The sequence below is a fragment of the Artibeus jamaicensis genome, unplaced genomic scaffold, assembly GCF_021234435.1.
Source record: "Artibeus jamaicensis isolate MK-2021 breed Jamaican fruit bat unplaced genomic scaffold, CSHL_Jam_final contig_1803, whole genome shotgun sequence".
In the NCBI taxonomy this organism is placed as follows: Eukaryota; Metazoa; Chordata; class Mammalia; order Chiroptera; family Phyllostomidae; genus Artibeus; species Artibeus jamaicensis.
The window spans coordinates 212,083-233,191 of NW_026521356.1; the positions used below are offsets into that span (position 1 = coordinate 212,083).

General features: G+C 57.5%; 1 protein-coding gene across 10 annotated transcripts in view; it reads right to left on the reverse strand.

Moving 5' to 3' along the window:
* Window positions 1–21,109, reverse strand: part of FOXP4 (forkhead box P4) — a 51,446-nt gene that overhangs the window by 8,616 nt on the left and 21,721 nt on the right. For 3 of the 10 annotated variants that reach the window (XM_053670948.1, XM_053670943.1, XM_053670967.1), the window contains exons 3-12: window positions 12,055–12,150; window positions 5,853–5,975; window positions 5,222–5,308; window positions 3,516–3,663; window positions 3,160–3,373; window positions 2,790–2,894; window positions 1,981–2,068; window positions 848–931; window positions 555–762; window positions 400–476 (exon numbers count right to left, since the gene is read on the reverse strand). In XM_053670948.1, coding sequence (XP_053526923.1) covers window positions 400–476; window positions 555–762; window positions 848–931; window positions 1,981–2,068; window positions 2,790–2,894; window positions 3,160–3,373; window positions 3,516–3,663; window positions 5,222–5,308; window positions 5,853–5,975; window positions 12,055–12,150 — 1,230 coding nt within the window. The remainder of the gene's footprint in view (window positions 1–399; window positions 477–554; window positions 763–847; window positions 932–1,980; window positions 2,069–2,789; window positions 2,895–3,159; window positions 3,374–3,515; window positions 3,664–5,221; window positions 5,309–5,852; window positions 5,976–12,054; window positions 12,151–21,109) is intronic. The other 7 variants (XM_053670963.1, XM_053670974.1, XM_037155149.2 and 4 more) reach the window with 5 other exon arrangements.

Here is a 21,109-nt window from a genome sequence, read left to right on the forward strand (position 1 = left end):
GGGGGTGGGGACTGTTTGGAATTTATCCTGATTTTGGCAAAGGGCACCTTCTGAGATGGTATGTGTGTGTCTATGTGTGAGAGAGAGGGAGAGAGGGGAAGCTGAGTAAGAGTGACCGTAAGTCTATCAGAAAATAGTCTCAAGGGAGTGTGTGTACATAGAAATGAGAGAACGAATACACTGGGTATGAGTAACATAAAAAGTGTGTGCTCACAGAGAAATGGTCACATGACCAGCAGAAGCCTGGATCTGAGACCTACGGCTGAGAACGGTGAGCAGGAGACAGCCCCGAGAGGGGAAGCTGTGTCCCCTACCTGGCACAGGATCCTCCTGGAGGCTAGAACCCTGAGGCAGCCTGTGTGCCACTTCCCACCCCCTCCAGCTACCTTCCATGCTCACCTGGCGGATGAGGGAGGCATAGGTGAAGGGGGGCCTGACATCCGCGTTCTTGTAGAACTCGTGATTCTGGGCCAGCTCTGGGGGAGACAGGCAGAGGGTGATGTAGCCACGGGAAGGCCCAGCTTGGGGAAAAATGTCCCTCCTATAGCCCTTACCTGAGGAGATGGGGGAGCAGAACTTGTCGCTGCTCCTCCGCCGGGCGGGGCCCCCGCTGTGCAGGGAGGCAGAACCCAGGCCTGGAGGCCTTAGAGGGGTGACAGGAGCAGCAGCTGAGGTGGGGGGGTGCACGAGGCCATCTGGGAAGGAGTCTGCTGCAGAGACTGTCACCTTGGAGAATGAGGAGGAGCCGGGGGCTGGGTTCAGCTGTGAGCAATGGGGAAGGTGCTGAGACCGGCCAGGGAGCTGTGGAGGGGCTAGGGGGGGGCTTGCGGGGAAGGGGGACACTCACCGGCTGGCTGAAGGGCTTGGGCTCAGAGGGCCGCATGTGCAGATGGGCCATCATGGCTTGCAGACGCTCGCTCTCCTTGGCAAGCTGTGGAGAGGCAGAGAGGCTGGGGGTGAGCAGGCGCTCTGCCTGGAGGCAGACACGTCCTCCTCCTCTGCATCCCGCCAGACTCCCCAGGAAACCCCTATTCCCACCACCACTCACCTCCGAGCCTCAACTTCCAGATCCCTCTGTCCCCTGCCCCTCCGTCCCCTCTGGCCCCTCACACCCTCAAGGTCCTGGACAAGGGCCACCTGCCCCATGAAGCTTTCCTCACTTCACTGCCAGACTGCATGTCCCAGACTCCAGTTCCTCAACAGTCGGGGGCCCTCTTCCTAACAGCACATGCCTTTTCTCCCTAACGAGGGCAGAGGCTGTGGCTGAACACCACCCAAGTCCAGTGGCACTTGTGTGTGAGAGGGTCCTCATGCATTGAATGGAGACACAGGAATGGATGAATGATTCATTCACCCCCATTCATAAATGCAGTAGATCTTTTACAACTAGCATCCCATGGCAAGGGCCTCTGCTCGGTGCCAGAGGGAAATGGGTAAATATTGATTGGCTGCCTGACCGTCTGTCCTGAGCAGCCCCAAGTGCTCTTGTGTTACAGAACTCAGACTCTGGAGCCAGACTGCCTAGGGTCTTTTCCCAGCTGTGCCACCCTCTAGCTGGGTGACCAGAGGCAAATTACTTCACCCCTCTCTGTTCCTGTTTTCTGTAACATGGGGGTAATAATAGTACCCACCACACAAAGTTGTTTAGAGGATTCCCTGAGTTACACAGGTTAAGTATTCAGGACAGGACAGAAGAAGTTAGTGTGTTAGCTATAAATATTACTTTTGTTTCTATTAGCATGAGTCTCTTTTTCTGGACCTCCCAGCAGAAACAGCCCTGACCCTGGTTTACCTTTCAGAATCAAGCTAACCATGGTAATGAGGACTTGGGAAATAAAAGATGCTGGCTCTGACCATATTACCCTTCCATAAGACTCCCCCAGAAACCCCTCCTGGAAAGTCAGTGCTGTGGATGGGGCAGGGGCTAGTTCTCCCCCCCCCCCCGCCCCCAGCCGTGTCCCTCTGTAGCTTCGGCCACACCTGGATCTCCAGCTGCTGCACCACCTGCATCTGCACCCGGCACTGGGCCGTGCTCCGGTCGTCCAGGGCGTGCTCCGTGTTGAGGTGTCTTCAGGGGGAAGCGGGGATGGAGAAGAGAAAGTTGGCCCTGGGTTTCCTTCCATTACCACCCTCCCACCCACCCTCTAAGCCGGCCCACAGCCTGGAAAGCAGGCAGACTGAGTGATACAAAGAAGGGGAAGGGGTGGGGAAAATGGGGCAAAGGAGGAAGCAGCCTTCTCCTCATCCTCCTTTGATGTCTTTGCTAAAATCGCAGCTACAGAGAGATCTAATTGCAAATGAACTAATTAAGTAAACCTCTGACGAAGCGTGAAAACAATTTGTTTGACCCTGATGCTGCAAGGGTCTGGGAGACAGCGGAGTTAATCAGTCAGTGACAGAGCCTGGCACGGCTGTGGCAGCTGGTCGCCTGCTGCCAGCCGCCTGTCTGCCTCCCGCCCTGCCTGTCTACCGGCCAGGCCTGTCACTAGGCCATCACTCATGGGGGCTGAGGCTGGGGGGAGGGCAGGGGTGGGAGTTCTGTCCTTGTCCTCACACCCGGACCCTGGGCTGTGCAGCCTGGGGACAGGGCAGGGAGGCGGGCAGAGGTGATGGGAGATAATCAGGGCAGAGAAGGAACTAGGGCCCCTGGAGGAGGACCGCTAGTGGCTGAAGGCCTGAGAAGGGACAAGATAGGTGCAGGCGGGGGGAGGGTGGTGAGGGACCCTGTGGAAAGGCTTCTCCGGGTAGGGGGGCAGCCAGGGGCAAAAGGAAAGACCGGGTAGACCTACTTGATAAACTGGCCCAGGTCCTCACACAGGGTCTCACAGCCAGGCCACTTGCACTCTCCGTGTCCATAGAGGGGGTGGGAGCTGGGGGTCTCCTCATGGGAGGAGCTAGGAGAAGGGACAGAGGCGGTGGTCAGGGACCCTAAGACACCAGCAACCCAGCCCCAGTTCCCCCTGCTGGTGACGTTTCTGTCCCTAACACAGTTTTCCCAGAGACCTGGCACAATTTTGTGTGCCCTGGGAGAGAGATACATTTCCGGGTCTCTGAGTTCCACCCCACTCTCCCAGCCCCCACTGTGGATTCCGCCCATAGGGGCCCAGGCAGGCCCCTGGGCAGGTCTGCAGCACCCCCTTCTCAGCCTGGGCCCTGTACCTGTCTCTCCGAGGTGTGAGCACAGTGGGCTGTCCATTGGGCAAAGTGTGGTGGGAGAGTGGGGGTGAGACTTTGGGGGGGGCAGCAAACGAGGTAGCGGTGGCGGCCGTGCCAGTGAGGTCCAGCCCCTCCTGCTTGACACTGTCCTCGGCAGGCTGCCCAGGGGCACCCTCGCCCTTCCACAGCTGGGGCAGGTCTGTGGGGCACACAGCTGCTGTGGGAGAGAGAGGGGAGAGGCTGGCAGGGCTCCAGGAACATAGGGACCTTCCCATCTCACCCCTGAGAGTAGGGAGTACCAGCCCCTGGGTGCAGTGAGGGCCATGGGGCTGGGCTTAGAGGGTGGGTAAGCCACTCACCTTGCGGGAGCGTCTGGAGGGGCCCCGAGGCTTGGTTGGGTTGCAGGCTGACCAGCCCCTGTCTCTGCAGGTTGAGCAGGTGCTGTTGCTGCAGCTGTTGCATTTGTAGGAGCTGCTGCTGGAAGGCCAGCTGCTTGTTCCCCAGTGCCTGATGGGGAGCCCGAGGGGGTGGGCAGAGAGGGGTGCCATCAGCCTCAGGTGCACCATCTGGTGCCCACCCTGCAGCCACCCCCTCCCAGGGCCTCTCAGCCCCCGGAGCTGTGGGTGCAGTGTCCGAAGCGGCAGCTTCTCTGCTCCCGGCCCAGCTTCCATAGGGCTGCATGCCTCCTCGCAGTAAACACACGCACACACGCACTCACGCACGCACGCGCGCGCGCAAAACACACAGCCAGACTCCGATGCCTCCCTCCTCCTGCTGCTCAGCGCCTTCTCCAGCTCCAGCTCCCGGAACTGCAGCTGTGCACGCCTGGGGGGGGGGGGCGCTCTCATCACAATGATCGATGAGCCTGTCAGACTCCAGGGGCCACTCCTGCCTGGAGGCACCCTTCCCACATGCCTGGGGTGCCCCCCTTCTGCCTGAGGAGAGGGCCTTCTCCCCTCCAGCTCCTCTCTTGCTTCTTAGATACAGAGAATCACAAAGTCTGATGGGACTTTAAAAGATCAGCATCAGCTAGTCATTAGGACCCACGATCCCTACTGCTGGGGGGCACTCTCACACTTGTTCATACCCTGGCTCCAGCTTTCCCCGTTCTCTGGGTTGGCCCAGCAACACCCCCCCCCCCCCCCCCCCCCCGCCGGCCAAGATTCAGCTCTTCGCACAGGCACCGACAAGTCAGCAGGCTGCGAGTCTTCTCCAGGCCTGTGCTGGGTGCTTGTGAGGCAGGGCTGTCCCTGCCTGCCTGCCTGCCTGCCTGCCTGCCTGCCCTGGGGCTGGGGGCTGGCTAGTCAGTAGAGGCAGCCTAGAGATAATGCAGAGAATGCAGCAATTACTAGACCTTGAGGGGGAGGCTGAAGCCTTGGGAAATGACTGGGTGTCAGCAGGGCAGCCTTCCAGGTGGAGGCAACTCAGAAGCTGGTTGTGGTTTGCACAGCAGGAGGGAGGCACATGTTTGGGGTAGGGGAGTGGGGGGAACAGCAGGGCCTGGGACGGAAGCTCAGGAGGCACTGTTGCCCAGATGGGGCAGCAGATGTAGGCTGGGAGTTAGGTCTCTGGAGAGGGCGGGGCTGAATGTTATAAGAAGGGACAGAAGTTGGGGCTGTACTAGTGGGTGGGGGCAAGTGGTTTGCTGAGTAACTGAAAGATTCTCAAGACCAGAGGGGAGGACTGAAGTGCTGGCTCACTAAGAGACAAGTGGGCAGGAAGAGGGCATGACAGCAAGGCAGGTGGTCATGAGTGTGGGCCATGTGACACCACGCACACGTGTCTATACACATGTGCAGAGGCAACACAGAGCTGTCTTCCTGCTCTTGTTAACGCAACGACATAAGGCAAGGAGAGGACTGAGTGCAAACGAGGGGAGATAGAGAAATCTGAGCCCCTTTCCCCATCTCCCCCATGCTCCCGCTCCCAGGCTGATCCCCCACCCAGGCTTTTCCTGACTTTCCCACTGTGTGCCCACCAAGCAGTTCTCTGAGAGTCCCAGCCGCCTGCCAGGAGAGGGCTGGGATGGCAGGTGAAGGCGCGGGGCCCTCCCTGGGCCCCTTACCTCTTTGGGTGGCTGCTTCCCAGCCTGCTGTTGGGTGAGAAGCTGCAAGTGGAGCTGCTCTTGCTGCTTCTTGTAATATTCCTGCAGCTGGGTGGGGAGAAAGGGGTGGGAGTGGGTTACCACAGGCAGCGGGCCGCTGACCCCAGAGCAACCGCAGCCCTGCAGTGACCCAGCCACCAAAGGTAGGAGTGGGGAGCCTTACTGGGGCAGTGGGACAAACAACCCGGCAGGGAGAGTGCTGCTGAGAGAGGCTCAGTCAGTGGAGAGGGGAAAGGGAAGCTTCATCCCACACCACCCAGCCCTCCCTGACTCCTGGGTGGGTCCTCTGACCAGGTCAAGGTGCTGGGAGTCAGGCTGTTCCAGCACTTTGCCCTTCCCTGGGGTTCTGGAGACAGAGGGGGGCTCAGCACCAGAAAGGAAGTGCAGAGGGACAGGGGGCGGGGGCGTAGCTGTGGGAGAGGCCTGACTCCTGCGGCCCCCCCACTGCCCTGGGGGAATGCAGATCAGTCCAGCCTGAGCAGTCTCTCCGGTTTCTGCCACTCGGTGATGTTGGTAGTAAGCAGGGCGGAGGTGGGAGGCCAGTGCCCATCCCCCACCCCCCACTTCTCGGCTGCCCTGAGGCCAGACTCACCTGCTGGAGCATGAGTGCTTGCTGCTGCTGAAGCAAGGCCTGCAGCTGCGGGGGCGACAGGATCTGTTGCATCTGTTGGGGGGTAAGCATCTGTGGCGACATCATGGCCACCGACACGGGCACCTGTGGGATTGGGCCCTGTTAGCCTGCTCGCCTCGACCCCACCTGGGGGTGGGCATGTACCCAAGGCCCCTCCACAGGATGGCAGAGGGGCTCCAGTGAGTCTGCCTGGGTTCCAGTCTGGCTTTGCCACCAAGCAGCTGGGCGTCTTTGGACAAGTGACTTACTTCCTGTTTTCTTGCTTTTTAAATGGAAGCAGCAACAGCACCTACCTCTTGGTAGGTTTTCATGAGGACTAATGAGTTAATACCCCAAATAAAGCCTGGCACACAGCAAGTACTCATGAAGGCTGCCTATATTTGGGACAGGTGACCTCCGGTGCAGGAGGATTAGACTCTAGTGACACTGGCTGGTAGAACCCATGTAATGGGAGGGCAGCGGCCAGCCATTCCCAACTGTTGCTCTGTCTCTTTGGGGACATACGAGGCGGGCCGGACCCGAAGTGCAGCCTGTGGCCACGGGGGGGATTCGAACAGTGGCCCACATGGCAGGAGCCCTGGACTGTGGCTCTGCTCACACACGTGTTGTGTGCTTCCGCACAGCTGTCTGGAGGATGCACGGAGCCAGACGTCCTTGGGTGGGGGGGTGTGGTTATATCTTCAGCAGCGTGGGAAGAACCCCGGCAAGGAGTTAGGAGGCAGGCTTCTACTCCCAGTTCTGCACTGAACCTGCTGTGCGACAGTCACTTGCCCTCTCTGGGGTGTCAGTTTCCTCGAATGTCAAACAGGGACTGGATGATAACAGATGACTCCTTCCAGCTGGAACATGCAGGTTTCTCCAAGCAGAGCAGCTTTCTGTCCCTGCCCTGGGTTAGGGCCTCTCCAGGAGGCCCAGAGAATCTAGCTACAGGCAAAGGTGCAGGCAAAAGCAGTAACAGCATTCTTTCCCCAGCCCTACCTCCCTCTGCAACCCTGAGGCTCGTGAAGTCATAGTCAGGGAGGCCCGAGTGGCAACACTGTCCTAATGCCATTTTGGCAGGACCGGTGCCCTAATGGGGCTACCCCCTAGTGGGGCTATCTGCCACTCCCGTCACGCTGGAAGTGCGCGGGACTCTTCTCTAATCTCCTCCTCACTCCCAGGCCCTAACACAGTGCCCAGCATACAGTAGGTACTAAATGTTTGCTCCCTTGAGCTGAAATACTTTCCCCAGCAGATGCAGGCAGCTCTGCCAGCCCTGGGGTAGGGAGGGAGGGGTACAGGGTGGCCCAGTCAGGGAAGAGTGTCCTGCGGGGACTTGTCTTGAGGAACTTGTTTCAGGTTACATCCCCAGGGGACTCATGGCCCCTCTTACCTCCCCCCAGTCCCATGGGTGGGGCAAGGGAGGAGGAGGAGGTGGTTCCTTCTGGGATCCCTGGCAGGGGCAGGACTCGGCTTCCGGCCACCAATTAGGGAATCCCCAAGCAGCAGAGCAGCAAGAGAGGTGAGGCGAATCCTCTGGGACACGGGAAGTCCCACTGCCCACAGTGACTAGTGGCTGAGACCACCCCTGGGCTTTCCCCAGCCTCTCTGCACACTCCCCCAGACGGGCACCGCCTGGCTCTTCAGCCATGGATATCCCGTGGGAAGGAGGGCTCCCAGGGGAGTGTTCAGTGGCAGGGTCGCGATTCCAGCCCAGGTCTGTGTGCTCCATGGCTCCTGGTGTTTCCACATCCCACACTTCCTGCTCCACCCTGGAGCAGGTCCTGAGAAGCATTACAGAGGGAGTGTAGAAACTGAACCATCCAGGGAGTTTAAGGGAGGGGGACCCCAAAGGCCAATCTCCATCTTTACACTGTAGCAAAGGAGATTGTGGGAAGCCAGCCTGCAGGGGCGTCCTGGTCCTCACTGGCAAAGGCGCCTAGGGGAGGTGGCAGAGGGTGGCCCAGACCCACCCCCTTGCGGAGCCAGCCCCCGTGTAACCCCTGGGGCAGCCGGGGTGCTCATCTGTCCTTTCCTCCTTCCATGGGGGCACCCAACATGGTGGCATTGGGCTCAGAGCCCTAGATTCCCGAGTCAGGTGACCTAGGTTCTTGTCTCTGACACCAACTATTCTTTGAAATCACCAAGCATCACTTTCTGCATCCTCTAATTGGGATTTGGAACACCTGCCCGCCCTGCCTCACAGGACTACACAAGAGGCTGCGGTTGACTGCGGATTACACGCCAGGCACTTGGCTAAGCCTTTAATGAGTATGATCTCCCAGAATCTTCGTAGCAACCCTGGGAGGGGGGTGTCATCATCATTACCATTTTACAGATGAGAAAACAGAGGCCTGGAGAAGTTAAAACACCTGCCCTGCCTTAAAGAGACAAGGGGAGAAGGGGTAGGTAGAAGTGATTTCTATGCTATTAAATGCTAGGCAACTGGAGAGACGACTACTTTTTAAAAACATTCTGAATGTTCCTTTCCCCCCTCTTTTCTTGTCTCTGCCTTTCACTTTCTTCTCTATTGCACCTTAGGTAAGGTGCACCTCGAGGGGCCCCAGAGGGCACTGGGGGGCAAGGGTCACTTAGGACAAAAGCAGTGGGCCTCCTGTTCTCATCACAGCAAGAGCTGCAGCAGGGAGGGACTGGGCCCGGAGCAGGGGAGACTGAGACCAGCCACCCAGCTCTTTCCAGGCACCAGGAGTGAGTCACTGTGAGTAGCATGCAAGAAAGGATGTGGCGTTTCCTTCCTTGGGGCTTTCCTGCATGAGGCAGGGGGATGGAAGAGATGACCCTGGAAGGCCTCCCCAGCCCCAGACGTTCCTGCCACGTGGTGGACCTGCTGGCTGGACGGGCGGCTTCGGGATAGATGGAGACAGGTTACCTTCCGTGTTCTTGTCTCTAAGGTGGTCCAGGAGGGTCAAGAAAGGTCAGCAAGGTGGCTGCCATACACTGATCTCCTGGATTGGCTGACCCATCCACCTCTTCTCACGCCCCTTGGGGTTCTGAGCACTGAGTTGGAGCCCCCCTGGTGTCCCCACTGACCCCTCCCCAGGCCAGGACGTGTCAGGATGGGCACTGCGGGGTCTAGTCGGCTCAGCAGAGCTGGTGAGTCACCGCCTGGAGAGTGGCCAGGGCAGCCACACGCGCACTGAAGCCCTGGCAGAGTGCGCACTGGGCTCCACGCTGACAGCCGCCTGCAGCCCCGCCCCCAGGCCCCACTCAGGCCTGGACCCCTCCATCCACTGTGGTCACAGTGTGCTAGGCCGGATGGCACCACGGGGAGGCAGCTTATTTGGGAGCTGAGGGTTGGGATGGATGCAATTTGGTGCCCATTGAGGACCCAAACTCAAATTCTGGAGTACGGAGCCAGGGTTCCCCTGGGTGCCTTTGGGGACGAGGCCAGAGCTTAGTTTAGGCTCAATCCCCTGGCATATCACCAGAAGGAAGTCCTCAGACTAATTCTGGGCTGAGTCTGCAATGAAAAAAGATGGTGGTGGGACACTAAGGTAGGCAGAGCTAAGGCTGATTCTCTGGGCTCAGGCAGGTGCCTGGCCTTTGACGAGCATCTGCTCCAACTCCCAGCGACCTGTGCCATTTCCCTGCCTGGCATCCAGGCCTGGGCGCAAGCCTGGCAATCTCGTTAAAGCTGGGGACCTAATGAGGCTTTAGGAACTCATCTGAAGCTGGCTCCGGGAGAGGGCTAGTGACCGTGGCTGGGGGGAGACTGCAGGCAGGAAACCCACCTTGAGCTGGGGAGTAGGGCAGTGTCCTGTGGGGCCGCTGGGGCAGGGCTGCTAGCGGCCTCCCTTCACTACCCATTTCCCCAAACGCCGCATCGACAAAACGCACTTTCCTACTCGCTCTCCCCTACTGCCCCACCAGACGTGAGCTCACAGGAAAGTTATTTCCAGGCCCTGCACCCCTGTTCCTGGTGGAACAGAAGCCCCATCTTCTTAGAGACTGTGAAGTTGAAAGGCAAGGAAGGCATCAAGGCTGGAAGAGATGAAGGACTAATAGTCAGGGCTGCAGGCTCCTGGGGAAGTTCAGACACGGCCTCCGAAACTGCCACCTGCCTGAGCCCAGAGAATCAGCCGGCAAGGGCTCTGTCCCCATGGACTGTGAGTGTTTACCACTGTGCTAAGTGCTGGCGGTGCTACGGTACAGGCAGCGAAATGTGAGTTCCGGGGCTAGTTGTTCGGGTTCAAATCCTGGCCCCGCCACTTATTAGCTATGTGACTTTGGACGGGTTATTTAATCTCTCTGGGCCTCCGTTTCCTCATCTGCAAGATGAGGCCGATAACAGCATCTACGTCATAGGACTGAGGATAAATAAGATGATACTTACAAAGCACTTAGTGTCTGCCCCCAGGTAAGCGCTCTGTAAATGTCAGTTGTTGGTCTAGGAAGTACTGAGGAAGTAATTGTTGAGCGAACGGATGAATCAATCATTAGGAGTGAGGGGTCAAGATGAGAGGAGGCCTGAGACTCATTCTCTCTGTCCCTCTGACCAAAACCTCTGCCTCCCATTCAAGGTCTTCCAGGGACTTTCCTCAATCTAGGAGAAGGGGTCTCCCAAGGCAAATTCCGAAGCCTCCCTTCCTTTCTCATTCTTCAGCTCTCCTACCCCTCATACCTGGCTGCAAAGTACTTCCTGTGCCTGACCCTCAGTCCCTCCAACACCCATCAGACTCTTCTTTCTCACCTCTGGTCGGCTGGTCCTTTCTGGCTTGGGGTACTGGGCTGGGCCCAGGGTGGGGAGAATTAAGAAAAGTAGCCTGGCCCTGGCCAGGTAGGTCAGTTGGTTAGAAAGTCGCCTGGATATGCCAAGGCTGTGTGATCGATTCCCAGTCAGGCATATGCAAGAAGCAACCAATGAATGCACAAATAAGTGGAAAGCAAATGGATGTTTTTCTCAAATCAATAAACTGAAAGAACAGTGGCCTGAAGGCCACTTAGACACAGGGAGTATGTGTGTGTGTGGCTGGGGGTTCCCTAACTCGGAGACCCAGTCCTGACAGCACAAAGGGGGAACTCTCTCTTCTTCCCAGCACTGGCTTTCCAGGTTGTGTCCTCCCCCCCTCAACGCAGGCCCGTACCCCTCTTTGCCCAACTTCTCCCCCCTCAAGGGCTGTCTCATTAGATTCAAAACTGAAAACAGGGCTAAGTTAAGGCGCCACAAGTGTTGGGCACCTTGAACTTGTTCAAAACACTTTCTGAACATGAGCTTGCTCCATGTAAAACCCAATCCTGGGTCCTTCCCTGGGCACCCTGCACCCCATCCCCCATCCTGCCTTCCTCCCCCTCCCCCCTTCCCTCAGCACTCCGCCCCCCAGACTCCAGAGCTCCTTGCTCAGGATAGTGTTCAGCTTTCCTCCCTTAGATAAACTTCCTTTCAAAGCCCCGCTTAATCCTCTCCCCAATTCCAAGCCTCCCGCCGCTGCTGCGGGAAGGGGAAGGGGTAGGGGGGTAAGGAAGCCTGGCTGGCGCGCTGAGGGGGAGGAGACTGGGCTGCCCCAGTTGTGACCCACCCCGACTCAGACAGCGATTCTCCCAAGTTCTTTGTGACACAAAAGGTAAACAGAAGGCCTGGCTTACCCCGGCCCACCCCCCACAGATCTCCCTTCCCCCAGCCAGCCAGATGGGCTGGCAGGCTGGGGGAAGGGAGGGGGAAAAAGGGCAGATTGTGCAAAAGAAAACAAAAGAGACACAGAGACATCAAGAGACAGGAAACTCGGGGAGACAGAGAGAACTGGTGGGTGAGAGACACGGGGGGAGACGCAGTGACCGGAGCAACTGAGAGTGCCCGGGAAGGGAGTGGAGAGGGACAGGCCAGTGACCACACCAGGACGGGGAAACAGAGACCTGGTAAGTAAGTCACCCTGAGGCCAAGGAAGAGGAACCTCGTGGAGAGGGACAAGGACCGAGAGACCTGAGTGCAGGTTCGAACTCAGTCAGAGGCCAAGCAGAGGAAGGCCTGGGGATCAGGTGGAGATGAGAAAGTGCAAGTGTCTTCACCCTGCCCCAGCATTTCCCTCCGGATGGCGGCTGGACAGAGCAGTTCTCCAACTGGCCCTTCCTCTCCTTTGTTTTGCCAGGCCCGCCCTCTGACCTGGCCCCAGCCTGCCCGCCCCGCCCGGCCCGGCCCCGCCCCGCGGGCTGGTGCCCTCCTCCTCACCTGCACTGCAGAGGCTGCCTGCTTGCTGTCATTGTTCCCGGGGGAGCTCAGGCCTGAGGCCTGCTGCAGCAGGAACTGCCGGGCTACCTGGAGAGCCTGCAAGACAGGGTGAGTCAGAGTGCCCGCCGGGGCTGCTGTGGGCTGCAAGTCGGTGCAGTCAGTGCGGTGGGTGCAGAGCTGGGGTTCAGGCGGAGTTTGGGAAGTAAAGGGGAGGAGGTCTTGGGGGTGAATGAAAGGCTCATGGGGTTCACTTGGGCCTGGGGTAAATATAAAGACAGGAGTCACTGAGGCATCAGAGCCCATAGGCACTCACTCTGGAAGCTGGTGAGGTCTGGTGCCCTCGTGAGGGCGGCACATGGAAGGGTCCCTGGCCCAACAAGCGGGTGGACTCAGGGCATTAAACATAGGTACTACTGTTGAGCACCTACTATGTGTCAGGCACTTTATAGGTGTCTGGGAGGAAAAACTATTCTCTTCCCTTCAGGTGCTCCTGGCTGGACTAATGATCTGATCAAAGTGACACAAGGCAAGTTAGCAGGAGAAAAACATTAAACTTTAATAACACATATACTCCCTGAATTCATGGTAGATACCCAGGAGCAGAGTAACTGGCCATCACCTTAAAGACCCCCCTTCATCTAAAGACAAAAGATGACGCGGGGCGGGGGCTGGGGTCAGTTCTGAGAGGCCACCAGGAGAAGCACAGTGGACAGAGGAGGGAAAGCTGCTGTGCCTGCTCCCCGGACAGCCAGCCAGGCCCGGTGGCCAGGGGGACACGCTTACAGAGGGAGGGGTCCCATCTATAAACGTCCTATCCAAAGGGTACCTTCTACTTGGTTCTCAGAGCTTCTCCCAGGTCTGCTCTTTCTTAAAATTAACCAGCCTAAAATAATCGACACCCTAAAGCCACATATTTTGGGGTGGCAAACTGTTCCCCTTCACAGGCAGGGTTCTCATCTAATTCTCTCCCGTGAGGCAGGTATTAGCAGCCCTACAATGAAGATGAGGAAACAGTCTCCAGGTTAAGTACCTTGCCCAAGATCACACAGTCAGGGGATGTCAGAGCTGGGACTGGAGCCTGGCGACCCTGGCTGCACGGCCTGCTGCCTGGCGGGTCCAGGGGCTGAGGGGGCAGCACTCACTCGGAGTCAGAGCACAATGGCAGGGGGCTGTGGATGGAGGCTCAAAGTCCGTGCACAGGGGGCGCTTTCTGAGGCCAGCGGGTTGAGGCACAGGGCCTCCTGGCACTGGGGGAGTCCAGTCAGGTCCTGACAGGGGTGTGTGAAGTACCCATGAGAAACACGGACTGCAGCGGTCAGTGGTCGGCTCTTGGAGGCCAGGGTGATGGGAATGGACTCCGGTCAGCAGACACTCAGGAGTGGGAAGTGTACTTCATTTGCAGGAGGAGCAGCTCAGGCCAGACAGTGGGCCTGGGACGTGGGTGGACGCACTGTGAGAGGTCAGGTAAAAGAGCGAGGGGTCAGGGAGGCTGGAAGTTCTTTGTAAGGTCAGCTGGGCCCTGCAGCCCCCCACTCCTGGGTCAGTGGGGGCTCAGAGGCGAGGGATGTGGGCATCTGTCCCCAACCCACAGTCCAGGAACACAAAACCCGCCTGCCTCCAGGTTTCTCGGAGACCTAGAACGCCAGAGCAGCCGTGCCCAGGCCTCAGACTTGGGGCCCTGGCAACAGGCAAGCCTGGGTTTGAATCCCAGTGCGATTGCCGGCGGTGTGACCTTGGACAAGTTGTTCCATTTCTGTTTCGGTCTCCTGATCTTCAAAACTAGGACACTACCCATCTGCGAGATACTAGAGGAATTAAAGGCCCGATGCTTTCACTTTGTTGGCATTGGCAAAGCGTCTGTCCTTTCCCTTCTCGTGAATCTCCCTTGGTTCTCTCCCTCACCTCCTTCAGCCTCTCCCAACACAGAGCAGTGCCCAGGGCACCTGTTCAGTGACACACGACCACCTCTGTCCACACACACTCCTGTCTGTCCTCACGTGGACTTCTACTCTCCGAACCCACCACGTGCGCCAGCAGACAAGACCCTGTAAGGCGAATCGGGACGCACTCACCCACACTGGCCCCTCGGCAAGCACTTCCGGGGCGCCCTGGGCATGCCGGGCGAGTATATACGCAGCCCCCTTCGAGCAGCTGAGCCTCCCCCCCACGCCGCTGAAATCCAGTTTTCCTTAGGATGGCATCTACACACACACTGGCGTGTCCATGGGAACACAGCCCCCAGCAAAGCTGAGGTTCAGACAGGCGTGCTCCTTAGGCCCACCTCTTCCCCTGGACCTCACACCAGGACCAGGGTTTCTTTCCAAGATGCCCTTCAGAAAGTGTAAGCCTGACCTTCCTGGGTCGAAAGGCTCCCAGAGGCTGTGGAAACGGGGTGTGCGCAGGGTGGGGAGAGACAGGGCGGCGGCCGGGGATGATCAGAGAGGAGCCCCTGCTTCTGTCTGCCTCGCTAATTTCAGTGACCCCCCTCGAGACCTGATGATGCAGGCTGGACAAGTGCTCTCTGCCCTCCAAAGGTGGAGGAGGGCGCAGGGTCAGGGGTCAAGGTGGGGGAGAATGGCTCAGAGCTGCTCGGTGCAGGCAAGCAGGAGGGGAACACCGGTCAGTGCAGGGACAGGAAGCACCCGCCCCTGGTGGGGAGAGGTGGGCAGCAGGGGGGTTTCCAGGGGCATTTGGGGGGAGCCCCATGCAGTCTCTTGGTGGGGGGAGTGGCTGGGGAGTTGGATTTACTCCCCACTAACTCACTTATTTGTGGTCTCCCGGAGCACGAAATTACAAGACTCACAGGAAAAAATGACCTGGGCTTGCAGTCTCATTCCTGGGAGATGTCTCTGTGACAGGCCGCTCATTCCCGTTCCTTCCCACACCGTTGGCTGCTGCCCTCCCCCTGCCCCAGTGGGCCTCCCCTTCATGCTAATCAAACAGCCGGCTAAGACCCAGGCCCGGCCAAGGCTGTCCCCTTCTCGGACTTCTCACTCATCCCTACTCGGTCTTTCTTCACACTGAGTGCCTGCTGTGTGCCAGGGACCGTGCTAAGTGCCGAGGACTAAATGCCGAGGACACGGAGAAACAGCACACGCCCTGCCCTGCTCCAGGCTCACAGCCTGGGTGCTCAGACGACAGCTGCCTATCAGAGGCTGGAGTGGAGGTGGGCACGGGTACAGGGCCCGGGGTGGGGCCTCCTCTGCCCGGGGAAGTCTGGGGAGGCCTCCCGGGGAGTGGCAGCACTGACGGGGTCCTGGGGGTGTTCCAGGCACAGCGACCTGCACACACCACAGAGGAGTAAACTGGCCCAGCAGGCTGGGGGACCTAACCATTCCCAGGGCAGAGTTCACTCTCCAGAGTGAGGGGGCTGCGTATATTCCCACTCCAGAGACAACTCTGGAGGCAGCAGTGGGAGAGGCTGATCCATCCTTTCCTTCCTTCGCTCACCCGGGTTCCTAGCTGCCCATGACGCACAGGCCCTGTGCGTGCAGATGGCGAGGCAATGACGAACTGCACAGGTAATTTTGTGTGATTTGCCCTGACCCAATTTAGGGTGCTTTGGGTACCACCTAAAAATCACCCTGCAGGTGTCAGGGGCGGCGTAACGGGCAGGCCCTGGGCTCAGGACCCAAGCTGCCCTCCTTGGATTGCCTGGGCGCGTCACCAGCAGCTTAGTGCCGCTCTACTCTCTGCTCCTGCCACTGCCCTCACTGCCCGTCCCACCTCCAGCCGGGGGGCCCTGCCTCAGATGGTCGCCCAGCAGATCACGTAGGACTGAGATTTCGCTGAGCCTCACCAAGTCAGGTCCACCACTCTAGTGCACAGAGTCCTTGTCCACCTCCACAGGCTGCTGGTACTGGGTCCAATAGCTCACTGGCTGGCCTGCCTCCCAGAAATGAGGGAAATGAAGTCCCACCCCCCAGCCTGACAGATCCAGACCCACTTTCTCTGACGATGCCAACTGGGTTGTACCTTCCTTGAAACACAGATGTCAAATGTGTCTGTAATCCCAGCTACCAACACACAGCAGACACGGGAGAAGTCAGTCCTGGCTGAGCGTGGGAGGCAGGCACAGGCTGACAGTTTGGGAGCCAGCATCTGGAGAGGGCCTGGCGGTTCTCAAAGCACTTCTACAAACATTTAGCTGAAGCTTCACAACCCTGAGCTGGGCAGGGCAGGTATCAGTGTCTCCACTGCACAGGTAAGGAATATGAAGCCAAAGGTCTGACAGCCAGGAGGCAGAATCCAAACACCTCTTGGTGCCCAGCCCCACTCACCCCAGAGGGGCCACTGGGATGTCCTGGGCAGTCTGGTGAGGCCTGTGACTCTGGCCCCTCCTCCAGCCAGCGTAATGTTTTAGCCACCTGGGTGAAGGGGAGGTGAAGCTGGTTGAGATGGGGAGAGAAGACCAAGAAAGGAATCTCTAGGAGAAAGGTGGGCTCAGTTTCCCTTCTCTGGGGGGGCAAAGGCATTTAGAATCCCACACAAGGGAGAAAACATTATGGAAAACCTGGGAAGGAGGAAGGGGGGGCTTACGGCAGAAACTGGGAGCCATTTGGCTTCTTGAACGTCCTTTTTCTCCTCCCTCCACCCCGTTGGAGTGGAACCCAAATGCCTGGCTCTGTGATTTTGAAAGTGAGGCCTGGTCCTCCTCTAAGGGAGGCAGGACGGGTCTGCTCAGTGGAAGGACCCTGGTCAGAGATCTGGACCCAGATCCCGGCCCTACCACACACTGTATGCCCTTGGGTAAGTCTTGACCTCTCTTAGCCCCAGCTTCTTCCTCTGCAAAATAGAAATAGCCCTGTAGTTAGCGCACAGAGTTGTTGTGAAGAATGTATGAGACAATGTGCGTGGAATACTCAGCACAGTGCCTGCCACCAAGAGGGTCTTGAATGGACACTAACTACTGTCACTTAATTTAGGTCTTGCCTTCCCAGGCAGCTCCCGGTCATCTGCCCCGTCCCACCCAGAAGGACTTGCTAACCCAACCCTCTTCCAGCCTACACCCACCCTCCAGTCCCTCTCAAGCCTAAGAACTTGGTCTCGGTCTCTTGCTAATGAAGCTGATCTCTCCTCCCCCCACCGTCGCCCGTTCAGAAGTCATTAGCAGAATCTCCACAATTAGGAACAAATGGCTTATGACGGATGGCATCCAGGGAGGGCCGCTAGGATGGAGGGGAATCAAGCTAGAGCTCTGAGGGCAACAGGGAGCTGCCAGGAAAATAAAAAGTCTTGAGACCTGAGGGTCCGTCATCTCCAGCAGGAGACCACCCCCTCATCTCTGCCTCTGAGGATTGGGGGGGGGGGCAGGTATCCTCTCCTCGGAACCCAGGTGCAGGGCTGTTTACTAGGCTGCACCAGTCCAACTCTGAGCTGGGGTCCTGGTTTTACTCCGTGTAAGGATGTGGATGTGGAGGGCGGGGATGTGGCTGGAGCCTGGGGAGACTAGCCTGAAGGACTGAGCTCTGCAAATGGAGAAGCAGAATCACACAGACCATGACCTGGTGAGCTGAAGTGTTAGAGGGAATCCAGTGTCATGTGTTCCCAACTGCTGGTCACAACCCAATGGTGGGTCATGATGTTAATTTAGTGGGTCAAAAATAGGAAAAAATATACATACACAGATTTTTTAAAACTTAGAGTTACTGGGTGAGCATTAGGGCTGTTTCATGTCATTGTGTGTGCCAGAACTCCAAGTAAAATGGATCTCTCACTGTGGTTCTCAAGCAAAAAGGTTTACGAAGCGCTGATGTAGTTCACTTTACAGATGACCCAATGGGTGTCCAGAGGGGCAGTGGCATGCCCAAAGTCACTCGGTGGCAGAAACAGACCCTGAGTCCCCTGGGGCTGACATGGGGCCCTTCAGCCAGGAGCTCGACAGAAGGGATGGAGGATTCCCGAGCAGATTCTGGTTTAATTTGGACTGTGGTAGTGGGAAGCCAAAATAGACGAGCTCCAAACTCCTTTTGTCTGCACCTAGCTAACTTGGGCAAAACTGGGATATAAACCGTCAAGCCCTGGCTGGTGTGGCTCAGTGGATTGAGTGCCAGCCTGTGAGACTAAAGGTCACAGGTTCAATTCCCAGTGGGGACACATGCCTGGGTTGTGGGCCGGGTCCCCGGTTGGGGGCGTGGGGCAGGGACATGCAAGAGGCAACCATGTATCTCTCACACGTCAATGTTTCTTTCCCTTTTTTCTTCCTCCCCCTCGGAAATAAATAAATAAATAAACAAACAAACAAACAAATAAGTAAATAGATCTAAACTGTCTTGATCACTTCAACTGGGTGCTGGCTAGATTTAGGGGCAGGGGCACTAGGAAGGTGTTTGGAGGTGTTGTCCCATCGCAAAGCTGAAGAGCACACCCAGGAAAGCCCAGTGCCCGTACTCCCTGAGCCACGGTGTGACTTTCTCTTCATTTTATCAGTAATTCAGCAAGCACTTCTGAGGCCCCGCAGGGCTCCGGCCTGGCCCTAGACACCGCTGACTCAGTGTATTTGCTGTAATGAGGCTCACGTTCTCGTGGGGTGAGACAGACACGAAAACAGAGGCAAGCCAGCTATCAGATGGTAAGCGTTCCACAGCTGGCTGCCTGTGTGGGGTGTCCCAGCCAGCGAAGGCCTGTCTGAGAGAAAGAGGAGGCAACTCTGCCAGGAGAGAGAGTGCACAGCGGAGGGAAGAGCTGGTGCAAGAGCCCTGGGGTAGAATAAGCTTGGAGGCAGCCCATGCGCGGTCAGTGTGGCCAGGCTGAGTGGCCTGAGAGAAAGTCCCAGAAGTGAGCAGGGGCCAGATTATTCAGGGACAATGGTTTTTTTATTTCATTCTATACTTGAGGAAAAATTTCTGCAGGATTTTAAGCAAACAAATATAAGGAATTAAGGATGTGGTAGAACTTCCTAACCTGCAGATGGTAAACAGTAGGTGCCTAATAATCACTTGTTGATTTGAGTTACACAAAAAAACATCTCGCCATCCACCAGGGAAGAGAGAGTAGAGAGAACCAGAGGAGAGGAAAGGGGCACAGGGAGGAAGGTCAGAGGTCAGCGGTCCCAACCACGAAGGGCACTGACCGTGGGAGATCCAGGTGCTACACCTGCCAGGCTTTGTCCTCCAGCAAAGAGACATAAAAATGAAATTACACGGAGGAGGGGCAAACGGGGTGGGGAGTGGAGACCATAAAACCCCTGAAGTGATTCTACACCTTTTTCCCTTGGGGGAAAAAAGCTTTTTGGAAAAGGCTGTAAATTTTTTTTACACCAACCTCATAAAAATGACATCGGTGCATTCTCAAATTAGAACCATTAAAATGAAAACCAGCAACTCGCAGATACAGCCGGGCCCACGTGGTGGGAGCCGCTCGGCCTGGGTGAGCCGCTCGGCCTGGGTGAGCCGCCTGATTTCAGGGCCCCTCCCTGCCCGGCAGGGCCTCCTCTCTGCAAGGAACGGGCCTCCGCCTGCTTCAAGTCAAGAGACCGGTGACTTTCAACCATGTGCTGTGGCACACCGGTGTGCCACAGGAATTTTTAAACATACAACACCTGAGTATTCAGTCAGGGGCACTGATCTCCTTCCCCTTAGACTGTCAAATAAATAAATGACAACGGCCAATGCAACAATAGCCATCTGGTGTGAACAGAATCATACCTATTTTTTGTTAGATCAGCAAAACATTAAATATATTTTTTGTTGTACTGCAGAATTTTAGTAATTAGATTATGTGTGCCACGAGCTGAAAAGGGTTGAACATCACTGGAATGGACCAATGAGCCCAACAACACTGAGAGGGGAAAGGCTGGCCTCAGAGAGGCCCCCATGGCCACTGCTCTCGGACCCTGTGGGCTCAGTGCCCAGGGTGCTGGGTGGGGCTCGGCCCAGCCCCCTGGGGCCAAGACCAGCCGGGTGGGGGAGGGGTGCTGGGAGAGGCCAGGCCTGTGAGACTCTGGGGTATCCAGAGTCACTGAGTCTGGGTGTCAGAAGACACTGGAACATTGAGGGCAATGGTGGTGGGGTGCATCCCTGCACTCCCCTATGTCGCCCCCTGGCTGCTCTCTACCTCCCAGACAAGTGGGTGGCCCTTATCTGTGGGCTCACAGGAAGTGGGTCTTGAGATCTGGGTGCAGCGCCACTGTGAGCCCAGCCACTGCCACCATGAGCCCAGCCACTACCCTTACACTGGCCGCTTCTGCAGAGGTAGGATTTAGAGTGGGGGTTGCTGGGCCAGGCGATTCCCTTCTCAGAATAAAGGTGCTCCCCTAGGAGACACACTAACTCACCCTGGGACCGCGGGGCCCTGGGGTGCGGCCCTCCCCACTTCAATCCCTCTTCCTCAGAAAAGGAAACATTCAACCCTCCCTTTCCCCAGTCTTCAGACTCCTGATCAGGAAGGACAACATCTCTGGCATAAAAGGGGGCTTAGGGAGGAGAGGAAACTCAGAGGTCTTAAAATTCCATATCAAAAGGGTGGTAGAGTGGGCTGATTACTCTCTGGTCCCCAAAAAGCAGAGGCCTGGGAACCCCTTCCCCAGCCTTGGGCTCTCTCTTCAACCTCCCCCTGCCTTCTTCCTAGAGCTCCCTCCTGGGGAAACTCCCCTTTTCCTTGGACTGAGAGAGAGTAAACCAGGGCGGGGACAAAAAGGGGGCTAAGGCCCTCCCTCCTACTGGTCCTCTCACAACTCAGCACCCCCACTCACCTGGCCTCCATCCCCAGGCCAGGCAGGCAGGAACCTTTCTCGGCCCCCACCCCTGCAGCTGCAGGGGGGGCTGCACTGCCAAGTCTCCCCTCTGGGGGGCCTGGCCCCACGTTCCCACCAGGCCCCCAGCACCTCCTGGGGAAGGGGCACATTCCGTGGGAGGGAAAGAAAAGGACAGAAGGTGTAGGACTACATGTGGAAGAGCAGAATCTGGGGCACAAGGGAGGGAGTCCCACAGACTGAAACACGGGCCCCAGACCTAAAACTAAAGGTAACTGTAGACTGTGTGTGTGAGGTGGGGGGGTGCTAATTCGCCCCTGAAGCCTCCCCTTCCGCCCCATCCCCCTAAATAGCTTGGGCAGA